The sequence below is a fragment of the Vipera ursinii genome, assembly GCF_947247035.1.
Source record: "Vipera ursinii genome assembly, chromosome: 4".
NCBI classification, from domain to species: Eukaryota; Metazoa; Chordata; class Lepidosauria; order Squamata; family Viperidae; genus Vipera; species Vipera ursinii.
Window position 1 is genome coordinate 1,690,216 of NC_139514.1, and position 22,774 is coordinate 1,712,989.

At 49.1% G+C, this 22,774-nt stretch overlaps 1 protein-coding gene across 2 annotated transcripts; it reads right to left on the bottom strand.

Annotated features, from left to right (window-relative positions):
* Nucleotides 1–1,473: 1,473 nt before the first annotated feature.
* Nucleotides 1,474–18,173, bottom strand: RNF169 (ring finger protein 169). Of its 2 annotated transcripts, XM_083362129.1 has the most exons (6): nucleotides 17,970–18,173; nucleotides 10,451–10,527; nucleotides 8,583–8,726; nucleotides 6,698–6,810; nucleotides 5,941–6,037; nucleotides 1,474–4,769 (listed from the first exon to the last, which is right to left on the bottom strand). In XM_083362129.1, the coding sequence occupies exons 1-6, from the start codon at nucleotides 18,157–18,159 to the stop codon at nucleotides 3,600–3,602; spliced, it is 1,791 nt and encodes a 596-aa protein (XP_083218255.1). In that variant the 5' UTR covers nucleotides 18,160–18,173; the 3' UTR covers nucleotides 1,474–3,599. The 2 variants fall into 2 exon arrangements, with proteins under 2 accessions (XP_083218255.1, XP_083218256.1); XM_083362130.1 differs by lacking the exons at nucleotides 10,451–10,527; nucleotides 17,970–18,173 and adding an exon at nucleotides 12,617–13,266.
* Nucleotides 18,174–22,774: the final 4,601 nt, after the last annotated feature.

A 22,774-nucleotide genomic window follows, 5' to 3' on the forward strand; every position in this document is an offset into this window, starting at 1 on the left:
TAAATACGAACCGGTTGCCGAGCGTCCGAATTTTGATCGTTACATCGTGGAGATGCCGCAATGGTGCTCCGGGTGAAAAACGGTCAAGTCACTTCTTTTAGGGCTGTTGGGACTTGAAATGGCCACTAAACGAATGGCTGTAAGCCGAGGAGCAGCTCTGCACTCAAGTCCTGGGAGGGCATCTTGCCGGCCGTGTGAAAATCAGAATATTCAGCACATTCTTGGCAGTTTCTGCTCGCAAAGCTCCGAGGTTCGTTCTTGTCTTTCAAAAATATGTCCATTTAGGGCAGGGATCCTCAGACTTGGCCACTTGCAAGACTGGTGGACTTCAACTGGCTGGGGAATTCTGGGAGTTGAAGTCCACCAGTCCTCAAGTGGCCAAGTTTGAGGATCCCTGATTTAGTGTCTTTTAAGGCTTCTTAAACTTTCTCCCTTCTTTGCTTCCACAAGAGCAAATCAAAGGAGAGGGCAGCAATGAGGGGTGCAGTGCAAAAATCCCGCTTTGGGGGGCCTTTCTTTCCCTTACGGACACGGGCTGCCAAAGTCCGAGGGAACTCTGGGAGGTAAATCTCCCAAAAGCTAAATGGAGGTTTCACACTCAGCTCTGGCCTTTGGTGAGCACTCCTGTCCTGCCCCAATCTCTCCCCCTGCAGCCTCTCCCCCCCATCTGTTTTTCACCCATGCTGGTAAACAGCTGAATACATAGCTACCCTTTGGAATAAGTGGAGAAAGGAAAGAAAGAAAGAAAGAAAGAAAGAAAGAAAGAAAGAAAGAAAGAAAGAAAGAAAGAAAGAAAGAAAGAAAGAAAGAAAGAAAGAAAGAAAGAAAGAAGAAAGGTGAGAAAAAGAAAAGAAAGGGAGGAAGGAAGAGAGAAAGAAAGAAAGAAAGAAAGAAAGAAAGAAAGAAAGAAAGAAAGAGGAAGGAAGGAAGGAAGGAAGGAAGGAAAGGGAGAAAGGAAAGAAAGAAAGAAAGAAAGAAAGAAAGAAAGAAAGAAAGAAAGAAAGAAAGAAAGAAAGAAAGAAAGAAAGAGAAAGAAAGAAAGAAAGAAAGAAAGAAAAGAGGGAGGGAGGGAGGGAGGGAGGAAAAAATAAAGAAAAATAAATAAATAAATAAATAAATAAAGGGGAGGGAAAGAAAGAAAGAAAGAAAGAAAGAAAGAGGAAGGAAGGAAGGAAGGAAGGGGAGGGAGAAAGAAAGAAAGAAAGAAAGAAAGAAAGAAAGAAAGAAAGAAAGAAAGAAAGAAAGAAAGAAAGAAAGAAAGAAAGAAAGGAAGGAAGGAGGGAGGGAGGAAAAAATAAAGAAAAATAAATAAATAAATAAATAAAGGGGATGGAAAGAAAAAGAAAGAAACGGAAAGAAAAAGAAAGGGGAGGGAGGGAAAGAAAAAGAAAGAGGGAAAGGGAAAGAAAAAAAAAAAGAAAAAGGAAGGAAGGAAGGAAAGAAAGAAAAAGGAAGGAAAGGAGAAAGAACAGAAAGAAAAAGAAAGGAAGGAAGGAAAGAAGAAAAAGAGAAAGAAAGAAAAGAAACGAAGAAACCAACCCAAGGCTTTAAATCCAAATCAGAAGCCAGGCCAAGCGAAGAACGGATGCAACGAAAGTCAGTTTATTACTGGCAAGGAGGCTTTTGAACGGAGGAGGCTTCGCAACGGTAGAGCAAAGTCAAGTCTCTAAAGTCGCGTTTCCCAGCTCAGGGACTATTTTTTTTATTTTTTTTAAATGTGGACTTCGACTCCCAGAACTCCCCTGCCTGCCTGCCTGCTTGCTGGCTGGGCATTTTGGAAGTTGGAAGTCCGGCCATGCCAGCTGGGGAATTCCGGCTGTCGAGAACCTTGGCCAGTTTAAGATGTGGACTTCAACTCCCAGCATGCCCCAACACGCGTGAACTTTAATCCCCAGCATGCCTCAGCCAGCAGGGTGGAGGGACACCAACTCCCCAATACCTCCGCCAGCTTGGCTAGACTTCCAACTCCCAGGATTCACTCTGGCTGGGGGGGGGGGGGGGGTTCTGGGAGTCGAAGTCCACCCCTCTGGATTTCGAAATCCTCCAGGCGGAGAAACGCTGCACCTGACGGACTGGCAGGCCTCAGGCAGGGCAAAGAAAGGTGCTTTCCAGGTGCCACCCGAGATCGTGTGATTGAGGAAAAAGCTTTTTTTGCGTGGGTGGGGGGGGTGTTGTCTACTTTCCCAGGCTTAATTCAAATTTTAAACTTTAAACCTAGGTTTAGCCACGCCAGAGCTTCAAACCACCACCTGGGTCGGCCAAAGTTGCGTCTTTGGAAGTGCTCGGAAAAAACCCGACCCCCCCAGCCCCCCCTCCTTTTTTTTTTTTTTTTACAAGAGGGAGCGGGAAACGAACCTGCCACTCAAACCTCATGCAGACCTTCGGTTTGGGTCAAGCCGCAAAACGGAAGCAGGTCCTCCCGATGCCAGAAAACAAGGCTTTCTGCAAACCAGCATCGGGAGGAACACGACTCGGTCGAAACGCCCCCACTCCACTCCGCCCCCACCCCCGAATACCAAAAGTCGTTTTGGAGGACACGGCAACCATCTCCTCTTGTGCCAGACGTTTTGTGCGTAAATCTGGGCACCCGCAAAAAAATAATAAACCGAGATGGGGAATCCTGGCCTGGCGGGCTTCGATTCCAAGGCGTTTCGCCTGGCTGTGGAGGCCCCCCATCGTAGATGTTGGGTCAGAAAGAGCGACGGGCGCCGTTTGTTTCGCGCTCTGCCTGCCCCAAAGCAGGGTGTGCGTTTGGAAACACTGCTGCAACACAACCCCACACCAAGAACGGATGGGGCTGGAGAGCCAATTGGGGGGGGGGAATACCCCACCAGGCAGCCAAAAGTTCTCTCTGGCCCCTGGCGCTTGGACTCAAAGCAAGGAGCGCCCTTTCCTTCCTCTGGAGAGTTCATCACATAGTCCTCGACTTACGACGGCAATGGAGTCCACAATTTCTGTTGCTAAGGGAGACGGTGGTGAAATGACTTTTGAACTATTTTACGACCTTTCCGGATGCAGCCGTTATGCGAATCACCGGTCGTTAAGTGAATCTGGCTTCCCCCGTTGATTTTGCTGGTCAGGTCACAAAGGGGAATCGGGTGACCCCGGGACGCAGCGACCGTCATAAATGTGAGTCAGCTACCAAGCGTTGGGCAGGCCACAACGATTGTGGGAAAAATGGCCACTGCTCGCTTTTTCCCGTGAGGTTGTAACTTTAGCAGTCACTAAACAAAGAGTTATAAGTCGAGGACTACCTGTAGATTTAAATAGATTTTTTTTCGGGGGGGGGGGGAAATCCACCCGTTCTGCCACCGGGCCTTCTAGCCACCTGGGGGAGGGGCCTGCTCCTGAAACGACGAACGCCGCTCGCAGTGTCGGTCCACCCATTACCATAACCAGCTCGGATCCCAAGGCCTTCACTGTAAGTGAGATTTATAATCTCGGAGTCACCTCGGGGGAGGGGAGGAAGGCTCCGGATTGTGGCCCCTGTCTGTCTCCCGCACCGACCAGAGAGAACTCCTGGTCCCCACAACTGTGCCAGCAGTAGACCGGCGACGTCTAGCCGGGAATCTCGGAAAAGCTGCGTGGCTCGAGAAGGGCTACTTTGCCCCAGTGGCGTTCTTGGAGCGTAAGAAATACTGATCGGCTCGTCCCTTCGGCTGCTCCAGTGTCCGGCTCTCCCGCTCAAACTGCCGCTGGAGCTGCACAGCCAGCTGCCGGTCGGCCTCCTCCTGCTGCAGTCTCTGCTCTGTCACGCTCCGGGGCCGCCGCCTCTTCCGTCGCAGCGAGTCGGAGGCTGGAGGGCCTTTGCGACGGGCAGCCGACGGCCTCAACCGCTTGACCGAAGGGTCCAAGTGCTTGGTTTTGCAGGGCCGCTTCCGCCCACGCCGCAGAGAGGGGGTCTCCTCGCCGAGCCCCCTCTCGAGACGGAGGCCGTTGGAGAGACGGCACAGTTCGCTCTCGTCCCAGTAGCGACGCGGCTTCCGCTCGGCCGGAAGGGAGCCATTCTCCAAGGCCGGGTTGACTCGGACAACTTTACGGGCCAGCGACGTTTTGCCGTCGTAGTGAAGGCAGGGCCCCGCCAGACGGGGAGCAGTTTTTGCTTCGGCGAGCTCAGAAATCCTGGAATTGGGGGGCTTCTCGGGGGCTCTTGGCGGGAGGATTTGGGGAGTCAGCTCCATCGCCTCCAAGTCTCTCCGACTGTTTGCAGAACAGTCACGCTTGGCCAGAGAGAGGAGAGGGAGAGAGTCTGGCAAGGTGACAAAGCTGGACATCGGCAAAGGACACTTGACCGGGACGGGGAGGTTGGGAGCCTGGAAATCTTCGCCCAGCTCGGGAGCCGAGGTCGTCAAGGTGGCCTTGGAGAGGGTCTTCTTGACCTGGCGTTCCTGGAGGATCTGCTCCCACTTCTTCAGGATCCGAGGGCTGGCTTCATACGTGGTGGGCTTCTGCAGGCTCCTGGTCAAGTTCCTGGGGGTGGACTTGATGATGAGAGGGCTCAGCACGCGCCCATCCGGCAGCTGCTTGGGGGGCGTGCAGGGCGAGCAGACAATGGGCTTGAAGTGGGTCAGCTCCTCGGAGATGCTGTCGTTGCTCTCGGGGCTGATCGAGCGCTCCTGCCTGGGCAGGACGGAGAACGAAGAGGGCGCCTGGTGAGAGAGCACCAGACGCTTCTCAGCGGTCAGGTCCGGAGCAGAGAGACAGCGGTTGTTCTGGGTAGAGGAGAGGACGCCCACGAGGGAAACCGAGGCACCAGCGGTGGGGTTGGCCTGCAAGAGAAGCAGTTTCAGTCAGCGATGGCACCACAAAAGGGAAGTCTGTGGAGATTCTCCGTCATCCAGATCGCGGTTGTCTCAAAGGTGCTTTTTCAGGAGGCAACTGGACTTCCTTGTTTTTCCTTCAAGGTGTTTCGCTTCTCATCCCAGAAGCTTCTTCGGCTCTGACTGGATGGTGGGGAACAGCAGGATTTATAGTCTTTGCAGGAAAAACTGGTCATTTGCATCCTTTTGGAGGGTCGTTGAGGCCACTTGGAGCTTTACCTCAGGATCACCTGAGTAGTGCAAATGGGTGGGGAGCCTTCTTGGAACTGCTGAAAGGACCGTGTTCCACACCCATTTGCACTACTCAGGTGACCGTGAGAACACAGACAAACCTCCAAGTGGCCTCAACGACTCTGTAAAAAGAATGCAAACGACTGGCTGTCTGCAAGGAGTATAAATCCTTCCACTCCCCACCATTCAGTCAGAACCTGAAGAAGCTCCTTGGATGAGAAGCGAAACGTCTTCAAATAACAAGAAGAAAGTCCAGCTAGCTCTTGAAAAAGCACCTTTGGGACCCAAAACGGGAGATAAATTCAGAACAACAGGGGAGAGCGAGGAAGGGGGACGCAGGGTTGATTCTCATCGCCTTTCCCACAAAATTAAATTATTAAAGAAAAGGTAGTCGTTGATTTAGAGTCTCCGGCAGGCATGTGACTGTAATTCTACATATTTCCAGTGTTTGGCAAAATTTTGCTTTACTTCCAGTTCTCAGTAAAATCCAACCTATGGTGAATTCTTGGTTCACTCAATGACTTTGCAGTTACTGCAAAAAGGGTCATAAAGTTAGATCGGTCGCGTGGCTGACTCATTTTACAACCTTTATGACATAGAAGAGGGACCTTCAAACTTGGTCCTTTGATGACTTGTGGACTTCAACTCCCAGAATGCCTCAGCCAGGCACGCGTGCCTGGCTGAGGAATTCTGGGAGTTGAAGTCCACAAGTCATCAAAGGGCCAAGTTTGAAGACCCCCTGACATAGAACAATAATGGACAGGCTCCGTCACGGTCTACACATACACACCTAGTATCCTCTTAGGAATCCCTTTTAGAGGAAAACTCGAGATTTATTTTTTTTTAAGACAACAATGACTTTCCCCACGTATCACAAAGATCCTGGTACCTTTGTTCGGAAGGGAGCCGATCTCTGCCTGCTTTTCGATCGATCCCCCAGCGTATCGTTGCAACTTTGACTCCTTTCGACTTTGGAGCTAAAATTTCTACGGAGATTTTGGAAAAGGAAAAAAAAAAGGGGGGGGATGGGGGGGGGGAAAAGAACAACATTAGCCGGTTTATTTAAGCCACGCATTTAAGCCAGTTTATTTATTGCCATTATTAAAACACCGGCCTGCCCTTTGAAATACAGGAAGTCCTCGGCAGCTCGTTTAGTGACCGTCTGAAGTTACAACGGCAGTGGGGGGAAAAAGGGACTTAGGACCTTTCCAGAGTTACGACCGTTGCAGCATCCCCATGGTTACGTGGTCAAAATTCAAATGCTTGGCAACTGGCTTGTACTTATGTCTGTTGCAGTGTCCCGGGACATTTTGCGACCTTTCGGAAAGCAGAGTCGGGGGGGGGGGGAAGTTGGATTCATTTAACAACCGCACTACCAACTTAACAACTGTGGCAATCCACTTAACATCTGTGGTCATAAAATGGGGCAAAATTCACTTCACAGCCGTCCTGCTTAGCCATGGAAATTTGTTGTCGTAAGTCAAGGACTGCCTGCCGTTCAGCCAGTCATTCGTCTGAAAACCAGCCTCCTTTTTTAAAAAAAGTACTTCTTTGTTTATTAAATGTAGAGGCCGCCCTCCTTACCGATGACGGGAGTTTTTCGATCACCCGTCCACAGCTAAAACAGAAGCTCAGGGGAGACTCACCCGGCCAACGAGGTGATGGAGTAGGCGTTGCCTTTAGAGACGAAAGCCGACCGATACACGGGTCGGCCCTGGAAAGGCTCCTCGTTCTCCGAATCTGACAGGCACTCGGGAAACTGCCGGTAAGCAAAGAAAAATCAGGGATTATGTCAAGGTTTAATGATTTAACAGTTTATGTAAAGATGTAATGTGGATGATGCAATAATAGGCATGATTCTGCAGGTGTGTGTATCCCTTTAAGAGTCTGAGTATAAAAGGGAAGGTTTTTTTGCTGGAGTCTTCTCTCTCTTCTGTTTGACTGCTGTAACTGCTGTGTATTGGAGTTTGCTGTTTCACCACTTGCATGTGTCTTGTTTCTAGTGTACATTTCTAGCTAGCGTAACATAAACCATCCTTTAATTAGAAACCACTGTTGACTGTATTTACTCCTGGGTTACCTCAGCACAATAAGACTGCGCATGCTCTGACAGATTGGGTATGGCTAGTTTAATGGAAAGGAAGACCAGGGGAGACAAGATCGCGGTCTTTCAGGATTGGAGGGTCTACGGCGATTCTCCCGCCATCCGAGTCACGGCTGTCCCAAAGATGCTTTCTCACGAGACAACTGGATTTTCTTCTTTTTCTTTTTTTCTGGACCGGCTGTCTGCAAGGAGTATAAATCCTTCCATTTCCCCACCATCCAGTCAGAACTGAAGAAGCTTCCTGGATGAGGGGCGAAACGTCTTCAAAGAAAAACACCCAAGGAAGTCCAGTTGCCTCCTGAAATAAAGCACCTTTGGGACAGTATCGGAGGGGTTGCCCCAAAGAAAATTCTAGAAAGGTTGTTGTGAAAATCTACTAAGACGATTAGGGGGGTTGGAGGGTAAAACATATGAAGGACGGTTGCAGGAATTGGGGATGTCTAGTTTAATGAAGAGAAGGACTAGGAGTGACAGGATAGCAGCCTTCCAGTATCTCAGGGGCTGCCCCAAAGAAGAGGGAGTCAAGCTCTTCTCCAAAGCGCCCGAAGGCAGGACAAGAAGTGACGGATGGAAACTCGTCAAGGAGAGGAACAACCTGGAATTAAGGAGAAACTTCCTGACGGGGAGGACAATTAACCAGTGGAACAACTTTGCCTCCAGAAGTTGTGGGTGCTCCAACGCTGGAAGTCTTTAAGAAGAGACTGGGCAGCCCTTTGTCCGAAATGGTACACGGTTTCCTGCCTGAGCAGGGGGTTGGACTAGAAGACCTTCAAGGTCCCTTCCAACCCTTCCTTCCTTCCTTCCTTCCTTCCTTCCTTCCTTCCTTCCTTCCTTCCTTCCTTCCCCACTGCTAGAGGTATTTAAGAAGAGACTGGACAGCCACTTGTCTGAATGGCATAGGTCAGTGATGGCGAACCTTTTAGAGACCGAGTGCCCAAACTGCAACCCAAAGCCCACTTATGTATCGTCGGGGGCCAGGTGGACGTGGCCCATTGGGTGGGCGTGGCCCATTGGGTGGGCGTGGCCCATTGGGTGCGCGTGGCTGCAGTGGTAACGGGACTAAAAAGTTCAATCAATTCCAACTTGGTGAGATTTTTTTTTTCCCCGCGAGAAGTTAAAATTGATTGATTGATTGAACCTTTTTTTTTTTTGCGCTCGGCGGCAGAGGCCTAAAGCGAAAAGGTTTTATAAAACCCAGCTGGGACTGGGGTGAAGGCATGTGTGCCCACAGAGAGGGCTCTGTGTGCCACCTGTGGCACGCGTGCCATAGGTTCGCCACCACGGGCATAGGTTCTCCTGCTTGAGCAGGGGGTTGGACTAGAAGACCCCCCAAGGTCCCTTCTACTGTTTAACCAATAAAGAAATAAAAAGGTGAAAGATTTGACCGGTTTGGCAAAGAAGCCGAGTGGATCCATCGGTCAACTTACATGTTCGTGGCTGACTCTGCCCATCAGGGATTCCTCTTTCTTCTGATCGTCTGTCCTTCTCCTGTCCACCTCGGCCTCGTCCGCCATCAGCTTGTGAATCGAATCCTCCGACTTCTTCTCTTCTGCCCATTTTTCATGTCTCAGCTAAGGAATCAAGGAAAACCAGGGTGATTTTGTAAGAGGAGGAGGAGGAAGAGGAAGAGGAAGAAGAGGAGCAACAGTGGGTCCTGGGATGAGAATTTGATTGTGTAAACGGGGTCCCCTTTTGACGCCTCCAAAGATGCTTTTTTTTTCAGGAGGCTGCCTTGGTTTTCTTTGAAGACGTTTCACTTCTCATCCAGGAAGCTTCCTCAGGTTCTGACTGGATGGTGGGGAATGGAAGGATTTATACTCCTTGCAGAGAGCTGGTCGTTTGCCTTCTTTTAGAGGGTCGTTGAGGCCACTTGGATGTCACCTCTGTGTCACAACTGAACAGCCCTCTCTCAACAGAGGGGGAGGGATACAACACCATCTATCTCCAGTCTACAACACGGTCCTTTCAAAAGTTCCAAGAAGACTCCACACCCCTTTGCACCACTCAGGTGACCCTGAGGACACAAGTAAACCCCCAAGTGGCCTCAACGACCCTCTAAAAGGATGCAAATGACCAGTTTTTCTGCAAGGAGTATAAATCTTTCCACTCCCCACCATCCGGTCAGAGCTGAAGAAGCTTCTTGGATGAGAAGCGAAAGGTCTTCAAAGAAAAGGCTCCACACCCACTTGCACCACTCAGGTGACCCTGAGGACACAAGTAAACCTCCAAGTGGGCCTCAACGACCCTCTAAAAAGGATGCAAATGACCAGCTGTCTGCAAGGAGTATAAATCCTTCCACTCCCCACCATTTAGTCAGAACCTGAAGAAGCTTCTGGGATGAGAAGGGAAATGTCTTCAAAGCATAATAAGAAAGTTCCATGAGACCACAGATAAACCTCCAGGTGGCCTCAACAACCCTCTAAAAAGAATGCAAATGACCGGCTGTCTGCAAGGAGTATAAATCCTTCCCTTTCCCCACCATTCAGTCAGAACCCGAAGAAGCTTCTGGGATGGGAAGGGAAATGTCTTCAAAGCATAATAAGAATGTTCCATGAGGACACAGATAAACCTCCAGGTGGCCTCAACGACTCTCTAAAAAGAATGCAAATGACCGGCTGTCTGCAAGGAGTATAAATCCTTCCCTTTCCCCACCATTCAGTCAGAACCCGAAGAAGCTTCTGGGATGAGAAGGGAAATGTCTTCAAAGCATAATAAGAAAGTTCCATGAGGACACAGGTAAACCTTCAGGTGGCCTCAATGAAAGAAGGCAAATGACCAGCTGTCTGCAAGGAATCTAAATCCTTCCCTTCCCCACCATCCAATCAGAGTTGAAGAAGCTTCTTGGATGAGAACTTTGTTCCCTCCGGAGTCAAAGTTTTAGGAAGTTCCCTACGACCGACAATGCAGTCCACAATTTCCGTTGCTAAGGGAGACGGTTGTTAAGAGAGTTTGGCCCGGCTTTACGACCCTCCTTGCCACCGTTAGGTGAGTCACTGCAGGTGGGAAGTTAGTAATACGCCTGTCAATTGACTCTGCCTTCCCCCATTTCGCTTGTTGGAAAGTCGCAAAAAGGGACCCACGTGACCCCGGGACACTGCAACCGTCGTAAGTACGAGTCAGTTGCCGAGCATCGGAATTTTCATCACGTGACCGTTGGGGACGCTGCAGCGGCCGTCAGTGTGGAAAAACGGGCGCAGGTCACTTTTCCCAGTGCTGTGGTAACTCTGAACGGTCCCTAAAGGAACGGCTGTAAGTCGAGGACTCCCTGCAAATACATTGGATAAATAAAATTTACCTTTCGCAAGTGGCTTTTATATTCCTCCTGAACTTCTCCGTGCTTGGCCAAGCTGATGGGCGTTCTGAAGATAAAATCTACCCAAAAGAAAAAGTAAATGTTTATTGAGCATTTTGAGTCCACTCACAAGTGGCGGCCAAAAGGCAACCCCCTTACAATTAAGATCGTCCTCGACTTACGACTACAATGGAGACTGGAACCTGCACGTCTAAGCACTGCGGTCAATGAAGTGAGCCGTTACACGGCCACACCAAATTTTACAACCCTTTTTCCGCTTGGGGTCGTTAAGCGGATCCCGCGTCCTCCACTGATTTTACCGGCCGGAAAATCATTCAGGAAGGTCACCAAGGGGCGATCACCAAGGGACACACACCCCAGAATGCTGAAAGCGTCGTAAAATTGAGGAGTCAGCTGCCGAAATGCCCCGATCTCAGGGACGCACTGACAGTCGTAAGTGCAAGGACTAGTTGCAAGTCGCTTATTTTAGTGCTGTCCTAACTTGGAATGGACACTATCTGAATGGTCATAAGTTGAGGACCAGCTGAATCCGACATGCAGGTAGTCCTCAACAACTGTTTGTTTAGTGACCATTCGACGCTGAAAAACCGGACTTACGAACATTTTTCACATTTATGACCCTTTGCAGCGTCCCCGTGGTCACATGATCAAAATCCAGCCATTATGTCAACTTGAGCTGATATTATTAGAAATGTACTAGCTTGAATACAAGACAGTGAATGTTAAGGGAAAAAAAGGAAAAAATATCTGATGTTGTAACCTGAGATTTGCACTAAAGATTTTGTTATGGAACTATTGATTAACCCAGTCACCACGTTGCTTTTTAAATACTCAAATGTAAAATTGGAAAATTAATAAAATATTATTAAAAAAATTCAGCTATTTGGCAACTGGCTCGTATTTATTCTTTATACAAATATTTTATTAATTTTCTATTTTTACAAACAAGTGCTTAATAGACAACGTGTTGACTGGGCCCATTAATAATTCCGTGGTACATATAAGCTTCTTCCAACTAAATTCAGTATTACATGCCGCCTCTCTTCTTTCAGTAAGAAACATTGTTCCACATCAAGCGAATACAATTATTATTAGTAGATACACAGTTGAATATCAGCATTTATTACAGGTTTCTAATATTATCAATAATATCAGTTTAAAATACCTTTTCTAACCAAAACGTATCTTAATTGCATTTGCACTCAATATCCATTTATTCGGTCAGTATCCCATTTCCGCTTTTTTTTCGGTTTCAATTTCCCATCCTTATTCAAAATATCCAAATCGTTTATAGTTTCAAAACAAGTTATATTTGGGTAACCAAAAGCTTCCCTTGTTCAAACCTCTTAGCATTTTCTTATTTCCCTTTCTGATTACTAGTTATAGTAATATTTCTATTTCTAGCAATCTATTCTTAACCCTATTCAAACATCTAATTGATAATATAATATCCCTGTTTCCTTCAGCCTTACTCGAACTGTCTTCCTTTGCCAACTAACTTTCCCAGTCAGTGCATTTGGATCATCAAATAATTTTTCCTCGATTTTTGTGCATATTATTTTGGAGCAAAAAAACCCCCAACCCAGGGGTAGGCAACCTTGGCTCTTTTATGACTTGTGGACTTCAACTCCCAGAATTCCTGAGCCAGCATGGGGGAACTGTGGCCCCTTCATGACTCGTGGACTTCAACTCCCAGAATTCCTCAGCCAGCATGGGGGAAACTTTGGCCCCTTCATGACTCGTGGACTTCCAGAATTCCTGAGCCAGCATGGGGGAACTGTGGCCCTTTCATGACTCATGGACTTCAACTCCCAGAATTCCTCAGCCAGCATGGGGGAACTAGGGCCCCTTCATGACTTGTGGACTTCAAGTCCCAGAATTCCTGAGCCAGCATGGCTCAGCTTGGAAATCTCTCCCTTTCCCCTCAGCTTGGCTGTCCTGTGCCTTCAACAGCTTTAGAATTCGCACTCGCTACCGTGGACCGAGGTCAGGTCAAAATTTCTCAGGGGGAGGGGGAATTCTTGCAAAGGGACAGAGGACAAAGTCATCCCCCCCCCTCCAAAAGACCTCCAGGTGTGTCCGCACTTGCATAGGAGGTGGCTGTGCACTTATAGACACACACACACACACACACACACACACACACACAGGATCGGCTCTCTGCACGCTCTCTGGAGCCAGCAGGAAATGTCCCGTGCACAGCTACAAAATGGGTGTGTTTCAAGGGAGGGCATGGGTGTGCACATTTTCAGGTAGAAGCACGCATCCCTGACTCCCAGGAGGGAAAACCAGGCAGCTGTAAGTCAGGAATGCGGACGGAGATCTCGGCCAAGGGTGAGAATCCTGCCCTGCTTTGGCTTTCAGCCCCGTGGGACTCTTCTGGAGGCTCAATGGGGAAGACGTGGGAGCGATGGCAGGCTGGGGCTCGGGAAAAGCGGATTTAGGTAAACCAGCGTTAAAACATAAAATCTTGGGGGACCCAGCAGAGAAGACCTTGGCCAAAACATCTGGAAAGCCATTCAATTCACAAAGTGTCACTTGCTCCAATAGCGACATTTATGCGCGCTGGTGACGTTACCTAGCTTGGCCGTGAGATGTCGGCAAGAAAACGGCCAAGCTCAGAGAGCATCAAGGACCCCACATTCCTTCCTCCTCCTCCTCCTCCTCCTCCTCCCTCCTAGCACTGATGATGTTCCCTAGCTGGGTCATGAAACATCTGCAAGAAAACCACCCAGCTCAGAGAGCACCAAGGACCCCACAGTCTTTTCTTTCTTTCTTTCTTTCTTTCTTTCTTTCTTTCTTTCTTTCTTCTTTTCTCTTTCTTTCTTCCTCCCTCCCTTCCTCCCTCCCTCCCTCCCTTCTCCTTCCCCTTCTTCTTCTCCTTCTCCTCCATTCTAGCACTGATGATGTTCCCTAGCTGGGTCATGAAACATCTGCAAGAAAACCACCCAGCTCAGAGAGCACCAGGGACCCCACAGTCTTTTCTTTCTTTCTTTCTTTCTTTTTCTTTCTTTCTTTCTTTCTTTCTTTTTCTTTCTTTCTTTCCTTCCTTCCTTCCTTCCTTCCTTCCTTCCTTCCTTCCTTCTCCTCCTCCTCCCTTCTAGCCCTGATGATGTTCCCTATTTGGGTCATGAAACGTCTGCAAGAAAACCACCCAGCTCAGAGAGCACCAGGGACCCCACAATCTTTCTTTCTTTCTTTCTTTCTTTCTTTCTTTCTTTCTTTCTTTCTTTCTTTCTTTCTTTCTTTCTTTCTTTCTTCTTTCTTTCTTTCTTTGTTTCCTTCCTTCCTTCCTTCCTTCCTTCCTTCCTTCCTTCCTTCCTTCCTTCCTTCCTTCTCCTCCTCCTCCTCCCTTCTAGCCCTGATGATGTTCCCTAGTTCGGTCACGAAACATCTGCAAGGAAAGCACCCATTTCAGAGAGCACCGGGGACCCAGTGTTCAACCCTGATCTAACAAGATTCTCTTCTATTGGTACTGAGATTTATCTGTGCTTATTTCACCGGGGGGGGGGGGGGGCGTGGGAACTTTTTTCCAAAAATGCTCTCTAGCCCCCTGTGGGGAGGGGAAGCCCGCTGAGCCCCTCCCTCCCCAAATTTCCCAGCCACGTTTTTCTCCTCCTTTTAACACGCTGCACTGCAGTTATAGCCCCTGCCTAAAACGTGACATGAGAATGTGTGTTGTTGTTGTTTTCTTCGACATCTCTTCCCAGATCCTAGGATAGATTGTTGAATCCGTTGTCATCTTAGTCTGGGGGCAGGGTTGTGGTTGCGTAGGACGGTCGCCACATTTTGGGAAGGACCGATTTACTTCCGCGTCCTGTTTTGATTGTGTAAGTTGCCCAGCCCGCTCCGACTGTGTGACTCATGCTTAGCAGTTATTTTTTAAAACACACACACACACACACACAGAGGATTTCGCCATTTCTGCATGTGGCTAAGTCGGAAAATCCTTATGCCAGGTAGAGTCTAAATGTGCCACAAAACACACACACACACACATTCCCACTGGCACTCCCTGGGGTGCCCTGCCCTCTTTTATTTGGCTTTTTTAAACCGAGATTAAAACTAACCCTCTTGGCCAAATTGATCCAGGCAAAGCCCTCTCGGGATTGGCAGTTTGCAAAAATCGCCTGTGAGACATTCCTGGCTCCTCTGCTATTTTCTGGACGGCCAGATTTTTTTTCTTTCTTTCTTTCTTTCTTTCTTTCTTTCTTTCTTTCTTTCTTTCTTTCTTTCTTTCTTTCTTTCTTTCTTTCTTTCTTTCTTTTCTTTCTTTCCTTACTAAAGCCCGGAGGATCCTGGCTAGCACACGGCACTAACCGAGATAAAAATCAACCTCCTTCCCAAACCCTCAGAATTACACACAAAGATAGGGAGCATCCCGGATCGGAAGAGAAGGCTGACAGAAGTGGTACGGCCTTGGCTTCTGAATGGGAGATTAATGGGGAATATTAATAGCCAGAGCTTCTGTGGTCCAGCTAGAAAACGGGAGACGGGGAGTTCTAGTTCCGCCTTAGGCATGAAAGTTAGCTGGGTGACTCTGGGCTGATCACCAGGAGACGGTGAGTTCTAGTCCCGCCTTAGGTACAAAAGCCAGCTGGGTAACTTTGGAACAATCACCAGGAGACGGTGAGTTCTAGTCCCACTTTAGACATGAATGTCAGCTCCGTGACCTTTGGCCAATCACCAGGAGACGGTGAGTTCTAGTTTTGCCCTAAGCACCAATGTCAGCTGGTGACCTTTGACCAATCACCAGGAGATGGTGAGTTCTAGTCCCGCCTTAGACATGAAAGCCAGCTGGGTAACTTTGGGCCAATCACCAGGAGACGGTGAGTTCTAGTCCCACTTTAGACATGAATGTCAGCTCCGTGACCTTTGGCCAATCACCAGGAGACGGTGAGTTCTAGTTTTGCCCTAAGCACCAATGTCAGCTGGTGACCTTTGACCAATCACCAGGAGATGGTGAGTTCTAGTCCCGCCTTAGACATGAAAGCCAGCTGGGTAACTTTGGGCCAATCACCAGGAGACAGGGAGTTCTAGTCCCACTTTAGACATGAATGTCAGCTCCGTGACCTTTGGCCAATCACCAGGAGACGGTGAGTTCTAGTTTTGCCCTAAGCACCAATGTCAGCTGGTGACCTTTGACCAATCACCAGGAGATGGTGAGTTCTAGTCCCGCCTTAGACATGAAAGCCAGCTGGGTAACTTTGGGCCAATCACCAGGAGACAGGGAGTTCTAGTCCCACTTTAGACATGAATGTCAGCTCCGTGACCTTTGGCCAATCACCAGGAGACGGTGAGTTCTAGTTTTGCCCTAAGCACCAATGTCAGCTGGTGACCTTTGACCAATCACCAGGAGACGGTGAGTTCTAGTCCCGCCTTAGACATGAAAGCCAGCTGGGTAACTTTGGGCCAATCACCCGGAGACGGTGAGTTCTAGTCCCACCTTAGACAGGATAGCCGGCTGGGTGACTTTGAGCCAGACCTTCTCTGTCAGCCCAACCCTCCTCACAGGGTTGTTGTTGTGGAGAAAATAGGAAGAGGAAGGCGTGTTGGGTACGTTCGCCGCCTTATTTGTAAAAACAGGAAAAGCGGGATGCAAACAAACGACATCTCCCAAAATACAAGCCAGGCAGAATGTGACTTTCCGCCCTTAATGCTGCTAAGCCCATTCACAAGCACACGTGCCAGGAGTCCGCATCGGGGCCCACCCTAGGCAACGTACTGCCCTTTTGTGAGCGCACACGCTAGTGAGTCAAACTGGAAGGACCGTCCTTCCAGCAAAGGCGGAGGAGAAGCGGCTGCTAGTAACGTTCGAAAAACGCGATTCCTCCTGTTCTCTTCATTCCAGGCCAGGGATCTCCTTGCTCTCCCAATCCAGATGGATCTGGAAAAGAGACTGCTGGTCCACCCAAGATCCATACTTGCTTCCTGTTTCTCTCTCTGGATCTGGCGAAAGAGGGGTGTGTGTGTGTGGGTCTGATAACGCTGCAAGGGTCCCACCACGATGATATTCAACACTGTTAGAACAGGGGTCTCCAAACTTGGTGACTTTAAGACACGTGGACAACAACAACAACAACAATAATAATAAAAGTTGGAAGGGACCATGGAGGTCATCTAGTCCAACCCCCTGCTCAGGCAGGAAACCCTATACCATTTCAGACAAATGCTCTCTTAAGCCAGTGTTTCCGAAATTTGGACAATTTTTAAGATTTGTGGACTTCAACTCCCAGAATTCCCCAGCCACAAGGAACAACACATTCTAGAATAGAAAGTAGAATTGAACGGAGCTGGAAGGGACCTCGGAGGTCCTCTAGTCCAGCCCCCTGCTCAATCAAGAGGATCTATTCTATAGCCTTTCAGACAAGTGGCTGTTCTGAGCCAAAGTTCACAATCTTAACAACTAAGATGGCTGCACTTGGCAACTCCCAGAATCCCCTAGCCAGCATTACTCAAATACTGCTTCTGTAGGAAATCCTCGACTTACAACGGTCGATTTAGTGACTGTTCAAATTTACAACGGCGGTGGAAAAAAAGTCACAGGACCATTTTGCACACTTACCACCATTGTGGTCTTCCTACGGTCACACAATCAAAATTGTGACGCTTGGCATCTGGTTCATATTTACGACGGTCGCAGTGTCCCGTGATCCCCTTTTGCAACCTCCTGACAAGCAAAGTCAATGGGGGAAGTCGGATCGACTTAAGGACCGTGTTACTAATTTAGCAAGCGCAGTGCTTCGCTTAACAACGGTGGAAAGGAAGGCTGCAAAATGGGAGCAAAGCTCACTTAACTCTCGCTTAGTAACCGAAATGTTGGGCTCAATGGTGGTCGTAAGTTGAGGACCTCCCGTATTTCTCAACCTTGGCAAAGTTGAAGACGCTTGGACTTCAACCCCCAGAATTCTGCAGCCAGCTCTGCTGGGGTCTTTATACCCAGCTCTGCCGGATGGGGGATTCTGGGAGTTGAAGTCCAGCCATCTTCCAGATGCCAACGCTGCCCTGGACACACAACTCAGCCAACAACTCTCTCGTCTGCCACAAAGACCCGCATCTAGCCAACATTTGCAGATCTTGGCCTCTTTTCCCGTGAACGCCGCTGGAGATGCCCCTTTGGGGGGAGGGGAAACAAGCGCGCATTCCCACGACCACCTATTGATTAACTAGCTTGCCAAGCTTGCACGCGTCGAGGCGGGTTGGCCAGCAAAAATCGCATTCCCACGACCACTTCGAGGGCTACGCGGCTGCTTGCCTTAGGCAGGCGGCTCACTCCCCGCCCGTTCCTCACTGCCCAGACTGGCTGCGGATGATGGGAAGGCGGGTGGCCGCCCACGGCGGCTCAGCCCGCGTTCAGACGACCCCGGCGGCCGCTCCCCGCCCCGCTTCCAGGCGGCCAATGGCCGCGCTTCCCTCTTTCCAACCCCCGCCGCAGCCACGTGGACGCGCGTCTCCTCCCGTTCACACGTTACGCGCGCGCGGGCAAGCGCCAGCCACGCACCTCGCGGCGGGCCCGGCTCTCCGGCGAGGCCTCCCCGCTGGCCCGAGCGCCGCGCCGGGGTCTCCGGGGCTCCGTCGGCGTCCGCGGGGTAGGCCTCGTCCCGCCGCCGACGACCCCGGCCTCGTCGTAACGGCGGAACCGAGGAACCCGCGTCCCGCCCGCCTGGCCCGCCCGCCGCCGCCGCCGCCATCTTCTCCCGGCGGGAGGAGGACGGGGGAGGGGCGGGCCTGGCCACGCCCCCTGCTCCATATTCATGAGCGGCCCGCTCGGCGGCGGCGGCAGCGGCGCGCGCCCTGCGCTGGGGGCGGGGTGGCCGCGCCCCTCTCGTGAATATTCATGAAGCGCCGGGCTTCTCCTTGCCTGGAGAGGTGAAGCCTCGCGTGTCCCCGAAGGGTGGATGGATGGATGGACGCGTGTCTCTTGCACGTGTGCATAGTTACGCCTCCACGACACGCGTCTGCTGGGCGTCTGTCTCACGCAGACAGACTAAAAGCATCCAAGGTATGCTGTCAGAGTGCCAAAACAGAACCCACGATTTGATTTGATTTGATTTGATGACTTATTTATTTTATTTATTTATTTTATTACATTTATATACCGCCCTTTCCCGAAGGACTCAGGGCGGTTTACAGGGTGATTAAAAAACCAAAATACAAAAGTTAAAAACAAATTTTAAAAAAATTATATACTGCCCTTCTGCCGTAGGACTCGGGGCGGTTCACAAGGTTTTTTTAAAACAAGACAACAAATTACAAAATTAAAAACAATTAAAATGATTACACTAAACTTGAGCTAAAAACCCCAATTACAATTAAAATACAATTAAAACCCCGGTTAATACTCTCAGTCCAGGCCAGAAAGCTCGAAGAGCCAGGTCTTCAGGTCCCGGCGGAATGAGCGAAGGTCAATGGCTGTGAGGAATGGCATAAAACGGGGGTTTTCAAACTTGGCCCTTTGATGGAATGAATGAATGAACCTTTATTGTCAAAGTCCAACCATGTATACGTGGAGATTGGCTGAGCCTCCCTTCGTGCTCCCCACCACCACAACTCACGCTGACAACAAACCCACCATCTTGTTAACACCATGTGAACTTAATTGCACAACGCACCGGCCTTGCAAGTCAATCGTACATTTATTTATTGATTTATTAAATTTTTATACCGCCCTTCTCCCGAAGGACTCAGGGCGGTGTACAGGGCAATAAATATCAAAATACAAAATACCAAAGTTAAAAAAGATTAAATAATATGCCCGATATAATACAATAGTTAAAAGCTATGTTAAGACCCAAACCCAAACCCGGAACCCATCAGACCAGGCCGGCTTGTTCAAATAAATAGGTTTTTAGATCGCGTCGGAAGGAGCGAAGGTTGGGGGGGGCATCCGGAGCTCAACCGGCAAGCGGTTCCACAGGTATCCACATAAAATTATAAAATTATTGCCCATTCAAGAGCCTGACAGCCCACGGAGAAACGCTGTTCTTCAGCCTGTTGGTACGGCTGGCTATACTCCTATATCTCCTACCCAATGGTAGGAGAGTCAAGAGATACCGTCCAGGGTGTGAGTCATCCCTGAGAATCTTCCTCACTCTTCCAAGGCAACGAGCCCTGGCGAGGTCATCCAGTGGTGTCAGGGAACAGCCCACAATGTCTTGTGCTGTGCTCACCACCCTCTGTAATACTTTCCTGTCCGCGGCTGTCAGACCGGCATACCAAACCACAATACCATATGAGAGGACGCTGTCTATGGTAGACCGGTAAAAGAGGGTCATTAGCTGTTGTTCTACCCTGTTCTTCCGCAAGACCCTGAGGAAGTGAAGCCTCTCTTGGGCCTTTCTGGCCACCTGTAGAGATGGAGGTCAAGGATAACGAAGGGACGTGCCGCAGAAGACTGCCTGCCCCATTATCTTGTTATTCCCATGTCTAATGAGCTCATTCCAATTAGCCTTGCCAAGGACTGCCAAGAACCAGCTAGATAAGAGAGACTCTGCCCTGGCTTGGGACCTTCGGATGTTCTTTAAGATTGACTATTTTTATTTATTTTATTTTATTGCATTTATATACCGCCCTTTCCCTGAGGACTCAGGGCGGTTTACAGGGAGTTAAAAATCAACCATACAAAAGTTAAAAACCAATTTTAAAAAGATTAAACCAACCCTGTACTATTAAAAACCCCAATTAAAATAAATTTCTCCTCAGCCTGGGCCCGAGAGCTCAAAGAGCCAGGTCTTCAGGCCCCGGCGGGAATACTCCCTACTAGGGAGTATTCCAATAAACAATGCTTTTGCTGCGTGAAAATTCCTGCTTATTAAAACTGTATAAATACAATAAACTCTGCCTAGGCAGACAGACATATTTGGGACACCCTGCGTTGACTGGTCTCTGAATGCCACAGCCACCTGGGTTGTGTTAACTTTCCAGGTCAGATCTTCGCAGAGGTAGACTCCCAGAAATTTAAAGGAAGAAACTCTCTCCACACAGCCCTCCCCGATGTAAAGTGGGGCAGGTTCCTCCTTTTTTCCTCCGGAGGTCTAGCACCATCTCTTTCGTCTTGCCGATGTTCAGGTGCAAGTTGTTCTTGGAACACCATATGGATAGTTTTTGTGCCTCCCCCCTGTACGCTGTTTCATCCCCACCTGTAATAAGACCCACCACGCTGGTATCACCTGCGAACTTAATTATTGCAGTAGATGGGTCGGACGATACAGAGTCGTATGTGTACGATGAGTACAGGTAGGGGCTAAGCACGCAGCCCTGTGGCGAGCCTGTGCAAAGTTTCAGGGGGGTGGATAAAACAGACCAGACCCTCACTGTTTGTAGCCGGTCCCTGAGAAAGTCTTTAATCCAATCGCAGATGGAGGGGGACTTGTGGACTTGGGGGACTTGTGGACTTCAACTCCCAGAATTCCTCAGCCAGCATTCTGGGAGTTGAAGTCCACGAGTCATAAAAGGGCCGAGTTTGAAGACCCCTGGCATAAAAGATACATCTGTCATCTAGTCATTCTTTGATAATATTTTAATTTGTATTTTTATTGTATTTTCATCGAAATGTGATGTGCATGTGCCATAGATCTCTCTCTCTCTCTCTCTCTCTCTCTCACACACACACACACACACAATGCATGGTGTATGCGCTCACACAAGACAGCTAGGCCTGGCGTGCGCAAGATATTTCATCCAGATGTTTTACAGTCCACATGTGGTAAAGGTAAAGGTTCCCCCGCACACATGTGCTAGTCGTTTCCAACTCTAGGGGCCGGTGCTCATCTCTGTTTCAAAGCCGAAGAGCCAGCGCTTGTCCGAGGACGTCTCCGTGGTCATGTGGCCGGCATGACTAGACACCAAAGGCGCACGGAACGCTGTTACCTTCCCACCGTAGTGGTCCCTATTTTTCTACTTGCATTTTTACGTGCTTTCGAACTGCTAGGTTGGCAGAAGCTGGGACGAGTAACAGGCGCTCACTCTGCTACGCGGCACTCGGGATTCGACCCGCCAAACTGCCGACCTTCTGATCGACAAGCTCAACGTCCTAACCCACTGTGGTAGCCCTCCTGAAAAGCAAGTGGCTGCCCTCGGACAAGCTAATGTGTGACGCTAGGTGCCTCACTAGGTCTTGCTTAATGACCAGTGATCCACTGAATGACCATTGCAAAAAAAAGGTCGCTCACTTAGTATAGTCGTGTGATGTCTCACTTAATGACCCGGCCACTTAACAATGAATTTTCTGATCCCAATTGTGGTCAAAACTGGGGACTACGTGTATATGGATGAGGCCGTGCAGTCAGGAGAGTTGAACTCGGTGTTCTTGATTGTATCTCTCCATCGGATGTCAAGATGTGAAATTTCTGTTTAAGTCCTAGTAAGTGAAGAATTCCAGCTGTATTTAAGAGTTCAGAGAAGAGCAACAAAGATGATCTGGAAGCTTAAAATATAAGGACAGTTGCTGGAATTGGGTATTTCTGATTTATTTATTTATTTTAATCCCATTTATATCCCGCCCTTCTCCGAAGACTCAGGGCAGCTTACAATCTAAGCACAAATCAAATGTGCTTAGCAGTAGCCTTCATTCTATGTATATGCCTGCTTATTAGGGCTTTCGCCCCCCCCAAGCGGCATTATTACAAAGTCAGCTTAATTGCCCCCAACAATCTGGGTCCTCATTTTACCTACCTCGGAAGGATGGAAGGCTGAGTCAACCTTGAGCCTGGTGGGATGCGAACCTGCACTAATTGCAGGCAGCTGGTGTTACTTAAGGAGGCATTAGCCCACTGCTCAACCAAGGCTTTAATTTAGTGAAAAGGACCAAGGTTGACAGGATGGCAATCTTCCAATATTTGAGGAGCTGCCACAAAAAAGAGGAGGGGGTCAAACTATTCTCCAAAGCCCCTGAAGAAGGCAGAAGAAGCCATGGATGGAAACTAACCAAGGAGAGAAACAACCTGGAACTAAGGAGGAATTTCCTGGGAGCGAGGACAATTAACCAGTGGAACAACTTGCCACCAGAAGTTGTGGGTGCTCCATCACTGGAGGCTTTTAAGAAGACACTGGACAGCCATTTGTCTGGAATGGTAGAGGGTCTCCTGCTTGAGCGGGGGGCTGGACGAGATGACCTCCAAGGTTCCTTCCAACTTTATTATTATTAATTAACCAGGGGAACAACCTGCCTCCAGAAGCGGTGAATGCTCTATCACTGGGGGTTTTTAAGAAGAGGCTGGAAGGGTATAGGGCACGGGTGTCAAACTCGCCACGTCACGTGTCACAACATATCACTTTTTTTCACATTGCCGGAGCTGGGGTGGGCGC

Bases quoted from the DNA above. Each gene is read 5' to 3' on its own strand.
- RNF169 (XM_083362129.1), bottom strand. From the start codon at position 18,159: ATGGCGGCGGCGGCGGCGGGCGGGCCAGGCGGGCGGGACGCGGGTTCC. The intron at 6,811-8,582 runs GTAAGTTGACCG...GCTTACCGGCAG, and splicing joins GCAGAGTCAGCCACGAACAT to TTTCCCGAGTGCCTGTCAGA. The intron at 6,038-6,697 runs GTGAGTCTCCCC...AAATCTCCGTAG, and splicing joins TCCATCACCTCGTTGGCCGG to AAATTTTAGCTCCAAAGTCG.